Raw genomic sequence first — 20,391 nt, 5'->3', positions numbered from 1 at the left:
TTATTATTTTCCATTATAACATGGTTGTAATGAAAAATAATAGCATTCTTAACAGAATGCTAAATAAAATGGCCATTGAGGGGTTAAAAATAATAAATAAATAAATAAAAACTCACCTCATCCACTTGATCGCACAGCCGGTATCCTCTTCTTTCTGCAGGACCTGCAAAAGGACCTGTGATGATGTCACCGCGCTGACCACGTGGTGAGTGCGGTGAAGTCATCGCCGGTCCTTTTGCAGGTCCTGAAGAAAGAAGATGACACCAGCTGCGCGATCAAGTGGATGAGGTGAGTTTTTATTTATTTATTATTATTATTAACCCCTCAATGGCCATTTTATTTAGCATTCTGTCTTAAGAACGCTATTATTTTCCGTTATAACATGTTATAACTGAAAACAATAAAGTGAAGTTCGGGTCCCCACTGACTTTAATGGGGTCCGGGTTCAAGTTCGGGTCCTGAACCTGAACTTTGACCTGAAGTTCGGCCGAACCTAGCGAACCTGAACTTCCAAGGGTTCGCTCATCCCTAGTACTGGTGTCTCCAGTGTGAATTTCTAGGGACCGTGGTGAACTTTTCTACTGAGCATGAAAGCATAAGATGATGGTGCCAAACGTGAAGGCGAAAGGTCATTTTTATTTCTCTTACAGGAAGTTACACAGCAAACCCGATTCACTCAGCTTATGTCAAACCATTACAATACAGATGTAAAGAGCTGCAAGTGGATTGTGCCGTCACTCCTTACCTCCCGGCTGTGGGAATACGGAAATTACCGTAAGTGCTGTCACGCTCCCCTCTGCCTTCACTGAATCTCACCCAGCTACAGTACATGCGGTTTTGGTTGCAGATTTGCAGCAGACTTCACTCTACGCATGGTGAAGCATGAAATAAAAAATCGTCAGCCTAAACTGACACATCCCCACCGCGGATCAATTTCCGTCCGGATTCTGCACAGAATTTTTCACCGGATTTAAAAAAAATATCTCGTCCGATTCGCTGCTCCTGGAAACACTGCATATTATTTTGTGCCCCTCAATTACACAGCTGTAAATCTGCAGCGTATCCGCCCAAGGTGGACGTACCCTATGGGGTATCATAGTACGCATAGACAGCAGTTCCCAAATATACTGTACCTCTATTGTCAGGGCAGCGGCATGAAATTCTCCATGGCTTCCTTGCACCCTGCCAGCAAGCACGTGCTGATTTATGAAGGCCTGTGCCTGCTGCCATAAACTGCCGCTGCCCCAATACCGTACCCGTGATTATTTATTTCCTGTTGCTTATATAGCGCCAACATATTCTGCAGCGCTGCACAGAGGCTGTCATTGGTCCCTGCCCTCCGTGGGGCTGCAAATCTAATCTCCCATCTCAGACACATCCTAGGACCAATTTCATAGGAAGCCAATTAACCTATCCGTAAATATTTGGAACGTGAGAAGAAAACGCAAAAGAGGGCAAAACATACAAACCGCACGTAGATGTCGGTTCCGGTCAGATTTAAGCCCAGGTCTCCAGTGCTGAAAGGCCATATATATATTCCTTTTGGTGCAATGGCACAGGACCTTTCAGCATTCCCTATAAAACATCAATTTTCGACCATCTTGTCTTAAAGTCCTGCAATGTGCTGTTCCTCTGTTATTCCTCTTAGAAAATAGGAATAAATTGACAACTGAGTGCTACAATTCCCTCTTTCTCAGAGTGTATCTCTGCACGCTCTGACACTGTAAGCATTGATTGGACAGTTCCTAAATATGGGGGCATTGGCAAGAGGAATAGTAACACCCAGCAGTTTTCCGGAGGATTAACTGAGTTCTAAGAATAGATCTTCCAACTTGTTTCTTTTATGGGCAAAGTGAGTATTTCTTAAAAGAGGTTGTCTAATCAAAATGAAAAATCACAGGTAATTTTATTTTTGTAAGTAGAATATTGATGACTTATAGACAGGATCCCTGACGATCAGATGTTTGAAGAGGCCACAGCACCCCAGTGAGCTCTGCGGCCTCTTAGGCCAGTGACGTCACGTCCATCGCTCACATAACCTAAACACAGCTCGGTCCCATTCAAGTGAATTTGCCTGGGCTGCAGTACCACGCACGGCCACTATACAATATACGGCGCTGTGGCGCCCAAACAGTTGACGGATGGCGGTGCCAGGTGTTGGACCCCCCATCGATCTGATACTGAAGACCTATCCAGGGGAAGGGTGATCATTCTAGATAATTCCTCAATATTCTACTCCCAGAAAACCCCTTTAATTTAAAATTTTGGTCGGACTGCCCCACTAAACAGCCATCAGGAGAGATGACCCATCTTCTTAGAGAAGTGGAAAAAGTTTTGTGTCATTCCCCAACTTTTTTAGATTCGAGCGGATTTGACCTTCTTCTAGAACCCATTAAGAAATCACGTAGGGGATATTCCCATCATTATACAGTGGGGAAAATAAGCATTTGATACACTGGTGATTTTGCAAGTTTTCCCACCTACAAAGAATAGAGAGGTCTGTAATTTTTATCGTAGGTACACGTCTACTGCGAGAGACAGAATCTAAAGAAAAAAAATCCACAAAATCACATTTTTTAAATAATTAATTTGCATTTTATTGCATGAAATACCGTAAGTATTTGATACAATAGAACAACATTTGGTACAGAAGCCTTTGTTTGCAATTACAGAGGTCAGACGTTTCCTGTAGTTCTTGACCAGGTTTGCACACACTGCAGCAGGGATTTGGGCCCACTCCTCCATGCAGACCATCTCCAGATCTTTCAGGTTTCGGGGCTGTCTCTGGGCTACATTCAGTTTCAGCTCTCTCCAAAGATTTTCGATTGGGTTCAGGTCTGGAGACTGGCTTAGGGCTCTTTCACACTTGCGTTGACGGAACTCTATGCCGGAAGAAAAGAACGCAAGTGTGAAAGAGCCCTTAGCCACTCCAGGACCCTGAAATGCTTCTTAGGCAGCCACTCCTTAGTTGTCTTGTCTGTGTGTTTCGGGTCATTGTCATGCTGGAAGCCCCAGCCACAACCCATCTTCAATGCTTTGACTGAGAGAAGGAGGTTTTTGGCCAAAATCTTGCGATACATGGCCCCATCCATCCTCCCTTCAATACGGTGCAGTCGTCCTGTCCCCTTTACAGAAAAGTACCCCCAAGTATGATGTTTCCACCCCCATGCTTCACCGTTGGGATGGTGTTCTTGGGGTTGTACTCGTCCTTCTTCCTCCAAACACGGCGAGTGGAGTTGAAACCAAAAAGTTCTATTTTGGTCTCACCTGACCAATGACCTTCTCCCATGTCTCCTCTGGATCATCCAGATGGTCATTGGTGAACTTTAAACGGGCCTGGACACGTGCTGGCGTGAGCAGGGGGACCTTGCGTGCCCTGCAGGATTTTAATCCATGACAGCGTAGTGTGTTACTAACGGTAATCTTTGAGACTGTGGTCCTAGCTCTCTTCAGGTCATTGACCAGGTCCTCCTGTGTAGTTCTGGGCTGATTCCTGACCTCTCTCAGACTCATCCTTATCCCACGAGTAGAGATCTTGCATGGAGCCTTCAGACGGAGGAAGACCGACAGTCATCTAGTGTTTCTTCCATTTTCTAATAATTGCGGCAACAGTTGTTGCCTTCTCACCAACCTGCTTGCCTATTGTCCTGCAGCCCATCCCAGCCTTGTGCAGGTCTACAATTTTGTCTGTGGCGTCCTTAGACATCTCTTTGGTCTTGGCCATGGTGGAGAGGTTGGAGTGTGATTGATTGAGTGTGTGGACAGGTGTCTTTTATACAGGTAACGAGTTCAAACAGGTGCAATTATTACAGGTAAGGCTACTTTCACACTGGCGTTTTGGCTTTCCGTTTGTGAGATCCGTTCAGGGCTCTCACACGCGGTCCAAAACGGATCAGTTTTGCCCTAATGCATTCTGAATGGAGAAGGATCCGCTCAGAATGCATCAGTTTTTGCCTCCGTTCCGTCTCCATTCCACTTTAGAGGCGGAGACCAAAACGCTGCTTGCAGCGTTTTGGTGTCCGTCTGATGAAACTTGGGATCGACCGATATTGATTTTTTAGGGCCAATACCGATAATTTGTGAACTTTCAGGCCGATAGCCGATAATTTATACCGATATTCTGTGAAATTTCATTTTTTTTTTTTTTTTTTTAATTCCTACACACAGCTGCTGAAAATGAATATTTTTATTGTTAATGTGTATTTTTTATTTTTTTATTTATACTTAATATTTTGGTGTTTATTTTTTTACTAACTTTTAGCCCCCTTAGGGACTAGAACCCTTGTCCTATTCACCCTGATAGATCTCTATCAGGGTGAATAGGATCTCACACTGTCCCTGCTGCTCTGTGCTCTGTGCACACAGCAGCATTGAGCTGAACATGGCAGCCAGGGCTTCAATAGCGTCCTGGCTGCCATGGTAACTGATCGGAGCCCCAGGCTTACACTGCTGGGGCTCCGATCGGAGGAGGAGGGGAGAGGGGACCCTCTGGCCACTGCCACCAATGATTAAAACTGGGGGAGCTTGGGTGGGGGGCGCACTGCCCCACCAATGTTTTTAATACGGGGGTGGGGGGCGCACTGCGCCACTAATGATTAATACTGGGGGGCGTGGGGGGCCACACTGCGCCACCAATTCATATACAGGAGGCGGGAGCTGGCTGCAGAATCACATAGCCGGCTCCCGACCTCTATGAGCGGTAGCTGCGATCCGCGGCACCTGAGGGGTTAACTACTGCAGATCGCAGCTACCACTCATAGAGGTCGGGAGCCGGCTATGTGATTCTGCAGCCAGCTCCCGCCTCCTGTTCAATTTGAATGAATGAGTAAGTCAACATCATTGGTGGCGCAGTGGCCACAGCCCCTCCCCTTCTCTTGTCTTCTCTCCTCTCATTGGCGGCAGCGGCATCACAGGGGGAGGGAGACACTGCTTCCTTCTCCCCTGTGCTGCTGGGGGAACACAGAGTGCGCTGAGAGCAGCGCGATTTGTGTTCCCCATACGTTATCGGCAAAATAGATGCCGATACCGATAACGGTCAAAATCCTGAATATCGGCCGATAATATCGGTAAAACCGATAATCGGTCGATCCCTAGATGAAACTGAGCCAAACGGATCCGTCCTGACACACAATGTAAGTCAATGAAGACGGATCCGTTTTCTATGACACAATCTGGCACAATAGAAAACGGATCCGTCTTGGCTATGTTAAAGATAATACAAACGGATCCGTTCTGAACGGATGCAGACGGTTGTATTATCTGAACAGATCTGTCTGTGCAGATCCATGATGGATCCGCACCAAACACGAGTGTGAAAGTCGCCTTATGAGTGCAGAGTAGAAGGGCTTCTTAAAGAAAAGCAAACAGGTCTGTGAGAGCCAGGATGCTTGCTGGTTGGTAGGTGATCAAATACTCATTTCATGCAATAAAATGCTAATTAATTATTTAAAAATCATAAATTAGATTGTAAGTCCTCACAGGCAGGGCCCTCTCTCCTTCTGTACCAGTTTGTAACTCGTCTTGTTTATGATTAGTGCAATTGTCTGTATTATGTATGTGCACCGCTTATCATATGTACAGCGCTATGGAATGAATGGCGCTTTAATAATAATAATACAATGTGATTTTCTGTTTTTTTTTTAGATTCTGTCTCTCACAGTAGACGTGCACCTACGATAAAAATGACAGACCTCTCCATTCTTTGTAGGTGGGAAAACTTGCAAAATCGCCAGTGTATCAAATACTTATTTTCCCCACTGTATGTGACCAGCGATTATACAGTAAAGTAGGGCAAGTAACACTGTCACAACTCTTAAGGGGGCGGCTGGAAACGATATATGTATAACAACCAGAATCTACTCTTATCTTATCAGCCACATATAATACATGCCTAAAGTATCTAATATTCATCATGTAAAGCATCCTGGGGGGCAATGAGTCAGGGCGGCCACAGACACACAGATAAGGTCACAATCTGAAAAACATATCAATATCAGGACCATCGTCTTACACACAAACATACAACACATATACGTATGTATTTTTATTTTTTCAATTCAATTACTAGGGGTATTAATGCTGTGTGTGCTACACAGGGGCCAATGTTTCTGTGTGGGGACACTATTAATGTGTGGAGCACAAAGAGGGGTTCTTCTACTGTGTGGGGCACCATTACCGCCCGGTATACTATTACTCTTTGAGTCTTGGCTGGAAGAAGTCACCATGGGGGCCTGGGCTAGATAGAGAATAAAAGGGAGAAGCTAAAGTAGCCTTAGAAGTGTAGTCAGAGGGATTGGAAATCTGTGTACAGACCCGGAGCCATGGCTGAATGCTGGAGGATTACAGCTCTTAGACCTCATCAGATATTACACATGCCAGCCTGTCACCTCTCATCAGATATTACACATGCCAGCCTGTCACCTCTCATCAGATATTACACATGCCAGCCTGTCACCTCTCATCAGATATTACACATGCCAGCCTGTCACCTCTCATCAGATATCACACATGCCAGCCTGTCACCTCTCATCAGATATTACACATGCCAGCCTGTCACCTCTCATCAGATATTACACATGCCAGCCTGTCACCTCTCATCAGATATTACACATGCCAGCCTGTCACCTCTCATCAGATATTACACATGCCAGCCTGTGACCTCTCATCAGATATTACACATGCCAGCCTGTCACCTCTCATCAGATATTACACATGCCAGCCTGTGACCTCATCAGATATTACACATGCCAGCCTGTGACCTTATCAGATATTACACATGCCAGCCTGTCACCTCTCATCAGATATTACACATGCCAGCCTGTCACCTCTCATCAGATATTACACATGCCAGCCTGTCACCTCTCATCAGATATTACACATGCCAGCCTGTCACCTCTCATCAGATATTACACATGCCAGCCCGTCACCTCTCATCAGATATTACACATGCCAGCCTGTCACCTCTCATCAGATATTACACATGCCAGCCTGTCACCTCTCATCAGATATTACACATGCCAGCCTGTGACCTCATCAGATATTACACATGCCAGCCTGTCACCCGTCATCAGATATTACACATGCCAGCCTGTCACCTCTCATCAGATATTACACATGCCAGCCTGTCACCTCTCATCAGATATTACACATGCCAGCCTGTGACCTCATCAGATATTACACATGCCAGCCTGTCACCCGTCATCAGATATTACACATGCCAGCCTGTCACCTCTCATCAGATATTACACATGCCAGCCTGTCACCCGTCATCAGATATTACACATGCCAGCCTGTCACCTCTCATCAGATATTACACATGCCAGCCTGTCACCTCTCATCAGATATTACACATGCCAGCCTGTGACTTCTCATCAGATATTACACATGCCAGCCTGTCACCTCTCATCAGATATTACACATGCCAGCCTGTCACCTCTCATCAGATATTACACATGCCAGCCTGTGACCTCTCATCAGATATTACACATGCCAGCCTGTCACCTCTCATCAGATATTAAACATGCCAGCCTGTGACCTCATCAGATATTACACATGCCAGCCTGTCACCTCTCATCAGATATTACACATGCCAGCCTGTCACCTCTCATCAGATATTACACATGCATATCTATGGCATCTTCCTGACCCATATACTACTAAAGAGGTTCTGCAGCAGCACAGACACAAGACAAAGTGCTCCTCCTCAGAAAGCAGATGCCAGTATCACCCCCATCACAATGGACCCCAGGAGCCCCGTCCTCACCTGGGGCCCCGCAGTCGGCGCAGACCGTGTTCTCCGGCTTGCGGACCAGCTCCAGCAGGGCTCTCCGGTTCCTTTCTTCCGCCATGGTGCTGTCCTCTGTCTCCTCGCCCACAGAGTGACACAGAACAGGGCTACGGCAGGAGGGGCTTCACCTAGTCCTCATGGCTGCAGGTGGACGTCTGGCTGGTGCTGTGTGTCCGTCTGTCCGTCCGTCCACCGGCTCCTCCTTTCTTCCCATTCAAACTGGACTCTGCCTGTGCAAAACCAGTGACTTCTTCTGGTTCCGCATTCCTCCAAATATTAAAGAAAGTGGCGAGGAGATGCGCTGCTCGCGGGCGCCACCTGGCGTCCTCCGCGCCTCCCTGCAGGCGGCGCTGGGCTTCCCTTATCTCCCACTACTGTACTACAAGAGGAGAGATGGATGACATCATAGGTTTTACCATATAAGGACTTGGGACTTCCTAGTCAGAGCTGAGCCTGGACCTGCAGATGAGGGGGGAGGGGTGGTGCATTCCTCCTGCCATATCATATTTATAGGAAATAGTCTAGAATTTCACTAATCGATATGTATTTTCTGTATAGATGCTATATGCAGCCACAATCCAGGGATAGGTAGGTCCTCTACAGGGGGTTAAAGGTCATGTGTGTGCAGGTAGCGCGGGGGACGACATGACTATTGCATTTGACCTTCGAGGAAAGGGCCTTTATTAATAAATCTTATGCGCACATAAAAAGACATGACGTGCGTTCTTAAAATTTGCAGCAGGTCTTTTTTTTTCTGCGTTTTTCCGGATTTTACTCTTGGCGATGCATGGAATAAAACCCATGGGAAATTGGAGTCAAAATACAAAAAAAAAAAAGACTCTAAATGGCGCAAGTTGGCATTGGGATATAGGTGGCGGTGGAAAGCCCCTGTGCACGTGCAGTCTATGGGCCCCGTGCGCTGTAATAGCTTATCATAGACCACTGGGCTAATCTACTAGCTGTGCTCCGCAAATTGTGGATCCGCAAAAAAAACAGATGCCGCCCGTGTGCCTTGCGCAATTTGCGGAACGGACCAGGAGAACCATTATAGAAATGCCTATTCTGACAGGACTCACGGAGCAACGGATGCGGACAGCACACGGAGTGCTGTCCGCATCTTTTGCGGACCCATTGAAATGAATGGTTCGGTATACGTTCGAGTGAACAAGCCCTAAAGGGGATGTCTGAGATTTTGATATGGATGGCCTACCCTCAGGCTAAGGTCATCAATATCTGATCGGCAAGGGGTCCAACTACCGACACCTCTCGGTCCGCTGTGTCAAGAGACCATGGCGCTCTGGCGATCGCTGCAGCCTCGGTCCTATAGAAGCGAATGGGTCTGAGCTGCAATACCAAGCACAGCCATTATCCAATGGGTGGCGCTGTGCTTGGTGAGCTGTGACGAGGCTGCGACACTGATAATCATCAATATTAAAACCCCTTTAAGGTGGGCCCCATACCTGCTGGGCACCTGTGCTACACAGATGGTATACACACCCCTGATCACAATCCATACATCAAAACACCGGCCCACTTAGGCAGCAGCATATGGGCATACACTAATGAATATTGCTACTTACTGTGCCCCTTCCCCACGGGAATAATAATAGGTGTAGTTGTTGGATACATGTTGGGTAAGTGGTGCTCTTACTTTAAGCTCCTTCTGTCTCCTTTTCTGGTGAAATATCAGCTTTGCAATCCTCTCCCGACTCCCCCCCCCACCCCAAAAAACATGCATGCTCGGCTTAGGATAGGTAATCAGTATCCGATTATTGGGACACCGTTCCTGGCACCCCCACCAACCAGCTGTGTGAAGGGGATGCTGCTCCATGCATTGTATAGTGTCCTGGGAGCCATGTTCAGATGCCCATAGCAGTGAATGGAAAGGGAGGACACTGCGCATGCGCTGAATACTCTCCTTTTGCCTATTCTTGAGATAAGAGAGGATCCCAGGTGGGACTCGCACCCTTCGGACATTTATGGCATATCTTGTCGCCCAGATAGGACTACCCCTTTAAACGCTGGCTCCATATTTGAACCCAAATAAACTATAAGCATATGACCCGTACGGTGGTGTACAGGAGGCCTCGCACACGCTCTGAGCTGTCAGGCGTGGCCCTCACGTGTTCATGTCTAACACGCTGCTAGCAGTGCCAGTTTCCTTCCTCTTTCAGTATTCCTTCCTAACCCGAGAGCCCAGCCCGACACTACAGGGTTCAGCCAGTAACATGTAACACAGGGGTTAGCAACCTCAAGCTGTGCGTGAAACTACAACTCCCAGCGTGCACATTTGCTTGACTGTTCTCAGAACCCCATATAAGTGAATGGAGCACGCTGGGAGTTGTAGTTTCACAACAGCTGGAGTGGTGAAGTTTCATCCCTAGGAGCTGCTGTGAGATAAGTGAGACCAGAGTTTTATATAAAGACGGGGGGGTTCTCCGGGAATTATTTATAATGGCTGCCAGCAACCAGTCCTAGAACGTGAGCTGGACTGGTTGCCGCCACTTGCAGAGCTGCCTCCGGTAGGTGAGGGCGCCCCCCTATACATTACGCTCTGGCACTTAGTACACATTGGAGAAGTTCTCCTGTCAGGCTGCTCAGCCATGATGGCATATCGTAGGCAGGATCACATCATTACCATCTACTGTAGGGCAGTGCAGTGAGACCCTGCGCCCTCACCCCAGTAGGCAGCTCTGCAAGGGGAGGCAAACATTCTAGGACAGGGTTCTGGGGCCATTTTAATTCACAGAACCCCTTTAATTGCGGACGATTCGGACAAGGTTATCAGGTCCTACCAAAAACCCCAAAATCTATGGGAGCAGCAGGGCTTTCCGATAACCTAAAACACTTTTCTCGGAAACAAAGATCAGAAATGGTGACGTCCAACATGCCCAAATGGGTGCTGCAACAAAACGGGAACATGCAAAGTCTCTGAAAGCAATAAGTTAAAGGGGTATTCCGGTTTTAATGTCTACATTTATTTAAAGAATAGGATGGCATACCATTTTGTAATGTACAGTTGTGTTCAAAATAATAGCAGTTAGACATCACTAACCTGATCAATCACTGTTTTTGGTAGAAATGATATTTCTACATGGCAAATAATTTACTAGCAGGTGTAGTAGAGTAATAGAAATCCAACAGACCCAACAGTCATGACATGCGTGCTGCCGATTCTCTGTAATTCAATCACTTATTGAAAGAGGCATGTTCAAAATAATAGCAGTGTGGAGTTCAATAAGTGAGGTCATTCATCCTTTGAAAAACAGGTGTCGATTGTTGCCCTTATTTAAGGAAGGAAGGCGGCAAATGTAGTACATGCTGGTTACAGTGCATTTCTCTCTGAAATTCTGAGGAATATGGGTCGAACCAGACATTGTTCAGAAGAACAGCGTACCTTGATTAAAAAGTTGATTGGAGAGGGGAAAACATATAAAGAAGTGCAGAAAATGATAGGCTGCTCAGCTAAACTGATCGCAAATGCTTTAACCCCTTAAGGACACATGACGTACCGGTACGTCATGGATTTAAAACGCGATTGCGGCGCGGCGGGGGTTAATCGGAACAGGATGCCCACTGAAATCATTCAGCAGGCATCCCCCGTATCGGCGATCGCAGCAAACCGCAGGTCAACTCAGACCTGAGATTTGCAGCGCTTTCTGCAGTTTCTGATCCCCGCGGTCCCTGACTGCGGGGATCAGAAACTTTAAAATGCGCAAAATAAAGATTTTTTTCACCCCCCCCTGCACCCCTGAATGATTTTATGCCGGCGGGTGGTGCGGGGGGGGGGGGGAGGGGGTTGCAGGCGGTGCGGGAGGCGGGCGGTGCGGCAGGCGGGATTGCAATCCCTCGCCCGCCTCCTCTTGAATATTCATTGGCGTCCAGTGGGTATACCAGAGTGTCAGCACATTGCTGACACTCTGGTATAAACGGCTGACATCTGTGCTGTGATGTCAGCCGTTTGACCCTTTCCATACCGCGGTCCGTACGGACCGCTGTATGGAAAAGGTTAACAGTCAGGGAGCTCCCTCCCTCTCCCATCGGGGGGCTGCTGTGCCTTTACAGCCCCCAGACAGGATGGGGTCACAGAGGGAGGGAGCCCCCCCTCCTTACCCTTCCCCGTCTGCTCAGTTGTGGCAGACGGGGAAGGTTCCCATGGCAACAGGACGCCGTCTCAGGCATCCTGCTGTCCATGGTGCTGAACAGATCTGTGCTAAAAGCATAGATCTGTTCAGACAAAGTGTAAGTAAAATACAGTACAAAACACTATATATGGTCTGGGTAAAAAAAAAAAAATGTAAAAAAAAAAAGTTAAAAAAGTACAGATAAAAAAAAAAAAAAAAAAAAAAAATTTATCACTGAATAAAAATAAAAAAAATAAAATGCACTACACATATTAGGTATTGCCGCGTCCGTAACGACCTGATCTATAAAACGGTCATGTTACTTTCCCCGCACGGTGAACGCCATAAAAAAATAAAAATAAAAACTATGAGGAAATTGAAATTTTGCCCACCTTACATCCCAAAAATAAAAGTGATCAAAAAAGTCGCATGTACGCCAAAATAGTACCAATCAAACCGTCATCTCATCCCGCAAAAATAATACCCTACCCAAGATAATCGCCCAAAAACTGAAAAAACTATAGCTCTTAGACTATGGAAACACTAAAACATGATTTTTTTTGTTTCAAAAATGAAATCATTGTGTAACACTTGCATAAATAAAAAAAAGTATACATATTAGGTATCACCGGATCCGTATCGACCGGCTCTATAAAAATATCACATGACCTAACCCCACATATGAACACCGTAAAAAAATAAAAATAGTGTAAAAAAGTAATTTTTTGTCATCTTACGTCGCAAAAAGTGTAATAGCAAGCAATCAAAAAGTCATATGCACCCCAAAATAGATGCCAATCAAACAGTCATCTCATCCCACAAAAAATGAGACCCTACCTAAGATAATCGCCCAAAAACTGAAAAAACTATGGCTCTTAGACTATGGAGACACTAAAACATGATTTTTTTTGTTTCAAAAATGAAATCATTGTGTAAAACTTACATAAATAAAAAAAATTGTATACATATTAGGTATCGCCGCGTCCGTTACAACCTGCTGATCTAACCTGTCAGATGAATGTTGTAAATAACAAAAAAAAAAAAGGTGCCAAAAAAGCTATTTCTTGTTACCTTGCCTCACAAAAAGTGTAATATAGAGCAACCAAAAATCATATGTACCCTAAACTAGTACCAACAATACTGCCACCCTATCCCGTAGTTTCTAAAATGGGGTCACTTTTTTGGAGTTTCTACTCTAGGGGTGCATCAGGGGGCTTCAAATGGGACATGGTGTCAAAAACAACAGTCCAGCAAAATCTGCCTTCCAAAAACCGTATATTGAGTTTCGTTTGGCTGTTAACCCTTGCTTTGTAACTGGGAAAAAAAAAATATTAAAATGGAAAATCTGCCAAAAAAAGTGAAATTTTGAAATTGTATGTCTATTTTCCATTAATGCTTGTGGAACACCTAAAGGGTTAACGACATTTGTAAAATCAGTTTTGAATACCTTGAGAGGTGTAGTTTTGGGTGGTTTCTATTATGTAAGCCTCGCAAAGTGACTTCAGACCTGAACTGGTCTGTAAAAATTGGGTTTTTGAAAATTGAAAGATTTGCTTCTAAACTTAAGCCTTGTAACATCCCCAAAAAATTAAATATCATTCTCAAAATGATCCAAACATGAAGTAGACATATGAGGAATGTAAAGTAATAACTATTTTTGGAGGTATTACTATGTATTATAGAAGTAGAGAAATTTAAACTTGGCAATTTGCATTTTTTTTACAAATTTTTGGTAAATTTGGTATTTTTTTATAAATAAAAAGGATTTTTTTTTTGCCCAATTTTAGCAATGTCATGAAGTACAATATGTGACGAAAAAACAATCTCAGAACGGCTTGGATAAGTCAAAGCGTTTTAAAGTTATCAGCACTTAAAGTGATACTGGTCAGATTTGCAAAAAATGGCCAAGTCCTTAAGGTGAAATAGGGCTGAGTCCTTAAGGGGTTAAAATGGCAACCAAAACCTGAAAGATGGGGAAGAAAGTGAAAAACTACCATTCGAATGGATAGAAGAATAGCCAAAATGGCAAGGACTCAGCCAACAATCAGCTCCAGGAAGATGAAAGAAGGTCTAAAGTTACCTGTGAGTCCTGTTACAATGAGAAGACGCCTATGTGAAGCCGAGCTATCTGCAAGAAGCTCCCGCAAAGTCCCACTGCTGAAAAAAAAGACAAGTGCTGAAGAGGTTACAATTTGCCAAAGAGAACATTGACGTCCTAAAGAGACATTTTGTGGACTGATGAAAGTAAGATGTTCTTTTTGGGTCTGGTGGCCGGAGACAGTTTGTCAGACGACCCCCAAACACTGAATCCAAGCCACAGTACACTGTGAAGACACTGAAGCATGGTGGACTAGCATCATGATATGGGGATGTTTCTCATACTACGGTGTTGGGCCTATTTATCGCAGACCAGGGATCATGGATCAGTTTGAATACATCAGAATACTTGAAGAGGTCATGCCGCCTTATGCTGAAGAGGAAATGCTCTTGAAATGGGTGTTCCAACAAGACAACGACCCCAAACACCCCAGTAAACGTGCAACATCTTGGATCCAGACCCACAAGATTGACGTTATGGAGTGGCCAGCCCAATCACCGGATCTTAATCCAATAGAAAACTTGTGGGGTGACATCAAAAATGCAGTTTCTGAGGCAAAACCAAGAAATAGAGAAGAACTGTGGAATGTAGTCCAATCATCCTGGGCTGGAATACCTGTTCACAGGGGCCAGGAGGTGGTGACTCCGAGCAACACAGATGTCCAGCAGTTCTCAGATACAGCGGTTATACAACTAAATATTAGTGAAGTGATTCAAAGGAAAGCAAAATCTTCAAACATTTTTCAGTTTATATAGTGAATGTTTGAGTTTGTAAAGAAGAATACAAACACTGCTATTTTTTTGAACAGTAATATTCACTTTTCTTCAATTTTCTTAGACGAACAACACAAATTTGATATACTGTATTTTTCTTCATGTTTTGATTTGGAATAGAATGTGTAGTGTTCCCAATGCATTTGTGTGTATGGAAATGAAAGCTATAAGAAGGATTTTGAGCTTTATTCACTTTTTTAAACACACTGCTATTATTTTGAACACAACTGCACGTGTTTAAAATTTTGCTTTACTATACCCACGCAGTAGCCGCTCTGTAAAAAAAAAAAAAAAAGCAAAATATGGCCTATTTTAGTCCTGTAAAGTGCATCTATAGAAGAGCTGAGCAGAACCAAACATGGCGTCAGTCATGTGACCCCTGACATCCAGTTCATTGCTTAGGTATCTAACAGGTGAACAGTATTGTAGTGAGGAGCAGAACATATACAGTACATACACTATTACTACTTGTAGCAGCATCTCATCACATTGAGTCTCCTCTGAGTGTGTTGCGTTTGTATTTTTTTTTTTTTTATGGCTAACTTTATTAACATGACATCACCTAGAGACAGGTGGTCACTTTACAAATCACCTAGAGAATAAAAAACTCATTTTTCCAGTCAGAACATGTACGGTACATCATGTAACACTGCTGCTTACGGACATGTCAGGGGTTGCATGACATGAAGTGTCACATGCCTGATGCCATGTTTCAGTTAGGTTATGGATGCATAATACATGGGCTATACATGATATACACTCACCTAAAGAATTATTAGGAACACCATACTAATACGGTGTTGGACCCCCTTTTGCCTTCAGAACTGCTTTAATTCTACGTGGCATTGATTCAACAAGGTGCTGATAGCATTCTTTAGAAATGTTGGCCCATATTGATAGGATAGCATCTTGCAGTTGATGGAGATTTGAGAGATGCACATCCAGGGCACGAAGCTCCCGTTCCACCACATCCCAAAGATGCTCTATTGGGTTGAGATCTGGTGACTGTGGGGGCCATTTTAGTACAGTGAACTCATTGTCATGTTCAAGAAACCAATTTGAAATGATTCGAGCTTTGTGACATGGTGCATTATCCTGCTGGAAGTAGCCGTCAGAGGATGATACATGTTCTCATTCTGTTTACGCCAAATTCGGACTCTACCATTTGAATGTCTCAACAGAAAATCGAGACTCATCAGACCAGGCAACATTTTTACAGTCTTCAACAGTCCAATTTTGGTGAGCTCGTGCAAATTGTAGCCTCTTTTTCCTATTTGTAGTGGAGATGAGTGGTACCCGGTGGGGTCTTCTGCTGTTGTAGCCCATCCGCCTCAAGGTTGTGCGTGTTGTGACTTCACAAATACTTTGCTGCATACCTCGGTTGTAACGAGTGGTTATTTCAGTCAACGTTGCTCTTCTATCAGCTTGAATCAGTCGGCCCATTCTCCTCTGACCTCTAGCATCTACAAGGCATTTTTGCCCACAGGACTGCCCCATACTGGATGTTTTTCCCTTTTCACACCATTCTTTGTAAACCCTAGAAATGGTTGTGCGTGAAAATCCCAGTAACTGAGCAGATTGTGAAATACTCAGACCGGCCCGTCTGGCACCAACAACCATGCCACGCTCAAAATTGCTTAAATCACCTTTCTTTCCCATTCTGACATTCAGTTTGGAGTTCAGGAGATTGTCTTGACCAGGACCACCCCCCTAAATGCATTGAAGCAACTGCCATGTGATTGGTTGACTAGATAGAGACGATTACTCTTACCGGTAATTGGATTTTCCAATAGCCTCCACAACGGCACTCCAGGAGGATGTCCCCGCCTCCCCAGGACAGGAAACAACGTAGAAGCTTAAGTTTAAAAGGCCCCCTCCCCTTACCGGCTTCAGTTAATGAGATAGGACTCGGTTAGTTAGTTGGTTCAAAACTGTATTGATAGAATGACAACATAACATGAGTAACATAACATTCCACATAAATTATACCACTTGGGTAGGGAATCCAGTGCCGTTGTGGAGGCTATTGGAAAATCCAATTACCGGTAAGAGTAATCGTTTCTTTTCCCCGGCGCCTCCACAACGGCACTCCAGGAGGATTAATAGAGAAATGAACTCTAGGGTGGGACTACTGCAGATAAAACTTTTCTGCCATATGATAACTCATGATTTCTGAGTATATCTAACTTATAATGTTTAAAGAAAGTATTTGGATTTTTCCATGTAGCTGCTGTACATATTTGTTCTACTGAGGCCGAGGCGTTTTCCGCCCATGAGGCCGACACAGCTCTGGTAGAGTGTGCTTTTATCCCCTCAGGAGGGGTTAAGTTCCTCTGTAGATAACAAAATTCGATGGTGTTCCGGCAGGGCCGTCTTTAATATTGATTGGACCCTGGGCAAGAATTTACTTGGGCCCCCTGGATCCCGCCCCCCCCCCCCCCCTGCACTTTGCTGTACATGCTATACAGCAGCACTTACCTGTCACGTCCAGGGCCTCCAGGTGACGTCTCCTCTCTGTCATCATCTTCTCTGTAGATCTTCTCTCTCATCATCTTCTCCACTCAGTCTGGACAACTTCTCTCAGCCGCCTCGTCTCTGCAGAGTGTGACACACAGACATCTTAGCTTCCGCACATTCTATCATTATCCCCCAACTGGAGTCCCCACAGTGTTATCCTGCTGCTTGCTGTGCCCCTCCCAGGGGTGTAGCTATAGGGGGTGCAGAGGTAGCAGTCGCTACCGGGCCCAGGAGCATGAAGGGGCCCAAAGACACTTGTGCCGCATTAGAAGACACACAAAGCACTGAGGGAAGGGGGGCCCAAGCTGAACTCTTGCACCGGAGCCCATGAGCCTTTAGTTACGCCCCTGCCCCCCCCCCCCCAATACTATTCTGAAGAAACATTACTGCCCCCCATAGTAATAGTGCTCCTCATAGTCCCACCAATAGTAATTCCCTTCTAGAATGCCCTCATTAGTAACACTGCCCCAACCGTGATAATGCTCCTCAACAATGCCCCCATTATTAGAAGTGCCCTCCCATATTAATAATACCCTCACCCTCCCCAGTAGAAATAAGGCCCCCTATTGTTCTCCCAGTGGTAATAAAGCTCCCTGCAGACCCCTCAGTAGTAATAAGGCCCCCATAGGGCGCTTAGTAGAAAAAAGGCGGATCTATAAGACCCTCCTATAGAGCCCCCAATAGTAATAAGACCGCCTATAATGTGCCCTGGATCTGCAGTGCCCCCTGCAGTTATAATCCTCCCTCCACCATACAGTCCCATGTAAATAACATCACCTCCTCCCCAGCCGCCTCCAACGCACAGTCCCATGTAAACATCACCCCCTAAGGCTACTTTCACACTTGCGTTCGTGCGGATCTGTCCTGTACTTTTACAGGACGGATCCGCACCGATAATACAAACGCATGCATCCGTTCAGGACCGATTCGTTTGTATTAGATTTGAATTTCTAAGTCCCAATACGGATCCGTCCTGACTTACATTGAAAGTCAATGGGGGACGGATCCGTTTACAATTGCACCATTTTGTGTCAATGCAAAGGGATCCGTCCCCATTTACTTACATTGTAAGTCAGGACGGATCCGTTTGGCTCCGCAAGGCCATGCAGACACAAAAACGCTGCTTGCAGCATTTTGGGGTCCACCTCCAAAACGGAACGGGGGCTGTACGGAGCCGAACGAATGCATTCTGAATGCGTGTGAACGTAGCCTAAACATTAAGTCCCATGTACATAAACAAAATTCCCCCCACCATCCACTTTCAACATACAGTCCCATGTAAATAACATCACTCCCTCCCCCAGCCACCTCAAGCACACAGTTCCATGTCAATAACATCCCTCCCTTCAGCCCTAACATACATCCTAGTTAAATAACTACAACTCCCAGCATTGCTCTGCGCCTCTCCCTTCACTTACCTCTCCAGTCCTCATATACAGACATCAGCATTAGGCTCCTTCTCCTCTTCACTCCGATCCAATCCTGCACTGGTCACATGATGGTGACATCATCCAGGTCATCCTATCACAGCCTGTTTTGCTGATCACATGACCTGTGATGTCACCACAGGTCCTTCACCTCTTCCCAGACAGTGTATATTAGATTCAATTGTATTGCCGTTCTGTGTACGGCAATACAGTTGTATCTAGCAGGCAGACAGGACATTCGGGGCCTGGGACAAAACATCAGGGGCCCAGGCTCTGAATGTTTTAACCTAGCGACACAGTCACTAGTGAATGGGAGTCGGGAAACTGAGCTCCCTTGGGCCCCCAGGAGCAACTGGGCCCGGGGCAGCTGCCCCTTTTGCCCTGCGGCTAAGACGGCCCTGTGTTCCGGATCCATCTGGATATAGTGCTTTTGCTTGCTGCTGATCCTTTGCGTTGCCCTTGATATTGAAGGAGGAGATGGTCCGATTTCCTGAATGTCGCTGAGATTTCCAGGTACGTTAGTAGACATATCCTGACATCCAGGTTATGGAATTTCCTTTCCAGGTCTGAGGTTGGATTCTCACAAAAGGATGGAAGTGACACCTCCTGTTGGCGGTGGAACCTTGAGGCCACTTTAGGTAGAAACATTGGGGTATGTTTAAGAATAATTCGGTCTTCTAGGACTGTAAAATAAGGTGCTTTACAGGAGAATGCCTGGATCTCACCTACTCTCTTGGCTGATGTTATGGCCAACAGAAAGGCAGTCTTTAAAGGGTTTCTATCACTTCGTTTCACCTATTTAGCTTTCAGACACTAGCGATCCGCTAGTGTCTGCTTTATCTAACCATCCTAATATAAGAGCTTATTGTCCTGCCGTTTAGCTAAAAAAATAACTTATATAGATATGCAAATGAGCCTCTAGGTGCTATGGGGGCGTCATTAGCACCTAGAGGCTCCGTCTACCTTAACAAACTGCCGCCGCCCAGCGCGTCCCTCCAGCCCGCCCATCTCCTCCGGAATGCGATGCTCCTCGTATTCGGCGCATGCGCAGTGAATGTCTGATCGCTTCCCTGCTCAGACATCTCCACTGCGCCTGTTCCTCGGAGCACTATGACGTCATCGGCGCAGGCGCAGTGGAGATGTCTGAGCAGGGAAGCGATCAGACATTCACTGCGCATGCGCAGAACAGAGACGCGCACGGAGAGGATCGCTTCAGCTGGAGATGGGCGGGCTGGAGGGACGAGCTGGGCGGCGGCAGTTTGTTAAGGTAGACGGAGCCTCTAGGTGCTAATGACGCCCCCATAGCACCTAGAGGCTCATTTGCATATCTATATAAGTTATTTTTTTAGCTAAACGGCAGGACAATAAGCTCTTATATTAGGATGGTTAGATAGAGCAGACACTAGCGGATCGCTAGTGTCTGAAAGCTAAATAGGTGAAACGAAGTGATAGAAACCCTTTAAGGACAGAAGTTTAAGAGAGATCTCTTCCAACGGCTCAAAGGGGCCCTCCATTAGGACTTCTAGCACCAGGTTCAGATCCCATGGGGGAATGGTTGAATGAATGAATGGGCATTTTCTGAATGCTCCTTTTATGAACCTCTTTATTAGGGCTCATTCAGACGGCCGTATGCTGTCCGCAAAAATACTGAATGCTATCCGTTTTT

The 20,391-nt window shown here is 45.6% G+C and overlaps 1 protein-coding gene across 1 annotated transcript in view; it reads right to left on the bottom strand.

Moving 5' to 3' along the window:
- Positions 1 to 8,042, bottom strand: part of ADAP1 (ArfGAP with dual PH domains 1) — a 125,840-nt gene extending 117,798 nt beyond the window's left edge. Inside the window, 1 exon segment of the mRNA XM_040440686.1 lies at positions 7,763 to 8,042. Coding sequence (XP_040296620.1) covers positions 7,763 to 7,847 — 85 coding nt within the window. The 5' untranslated portion in view covers positions 7,848 to 8,042.
- Positions 8,043 to 20,391: the final 12,349 nt, after the last annotated feature.

The sequence above is a fragment of the Bufo bufo genome, chromosome 7 (genome assembly GCF_905171765.1).
Source record: "Bufo bufo chromosome 7, aBufBuf1.1, whole genome shotgun sequence".
In the NCBI taxonomy this organism is placed as follows: Eukaryota; Metazoa; Chordata; class Amphibia; order Anura; family Bufonidae; genus Bufo; species Bufo bufo.
Note: the sequence above shows the minus strand (reverse complement) of the source record. Positions and strands in the feature narration are given on the sequence as shown.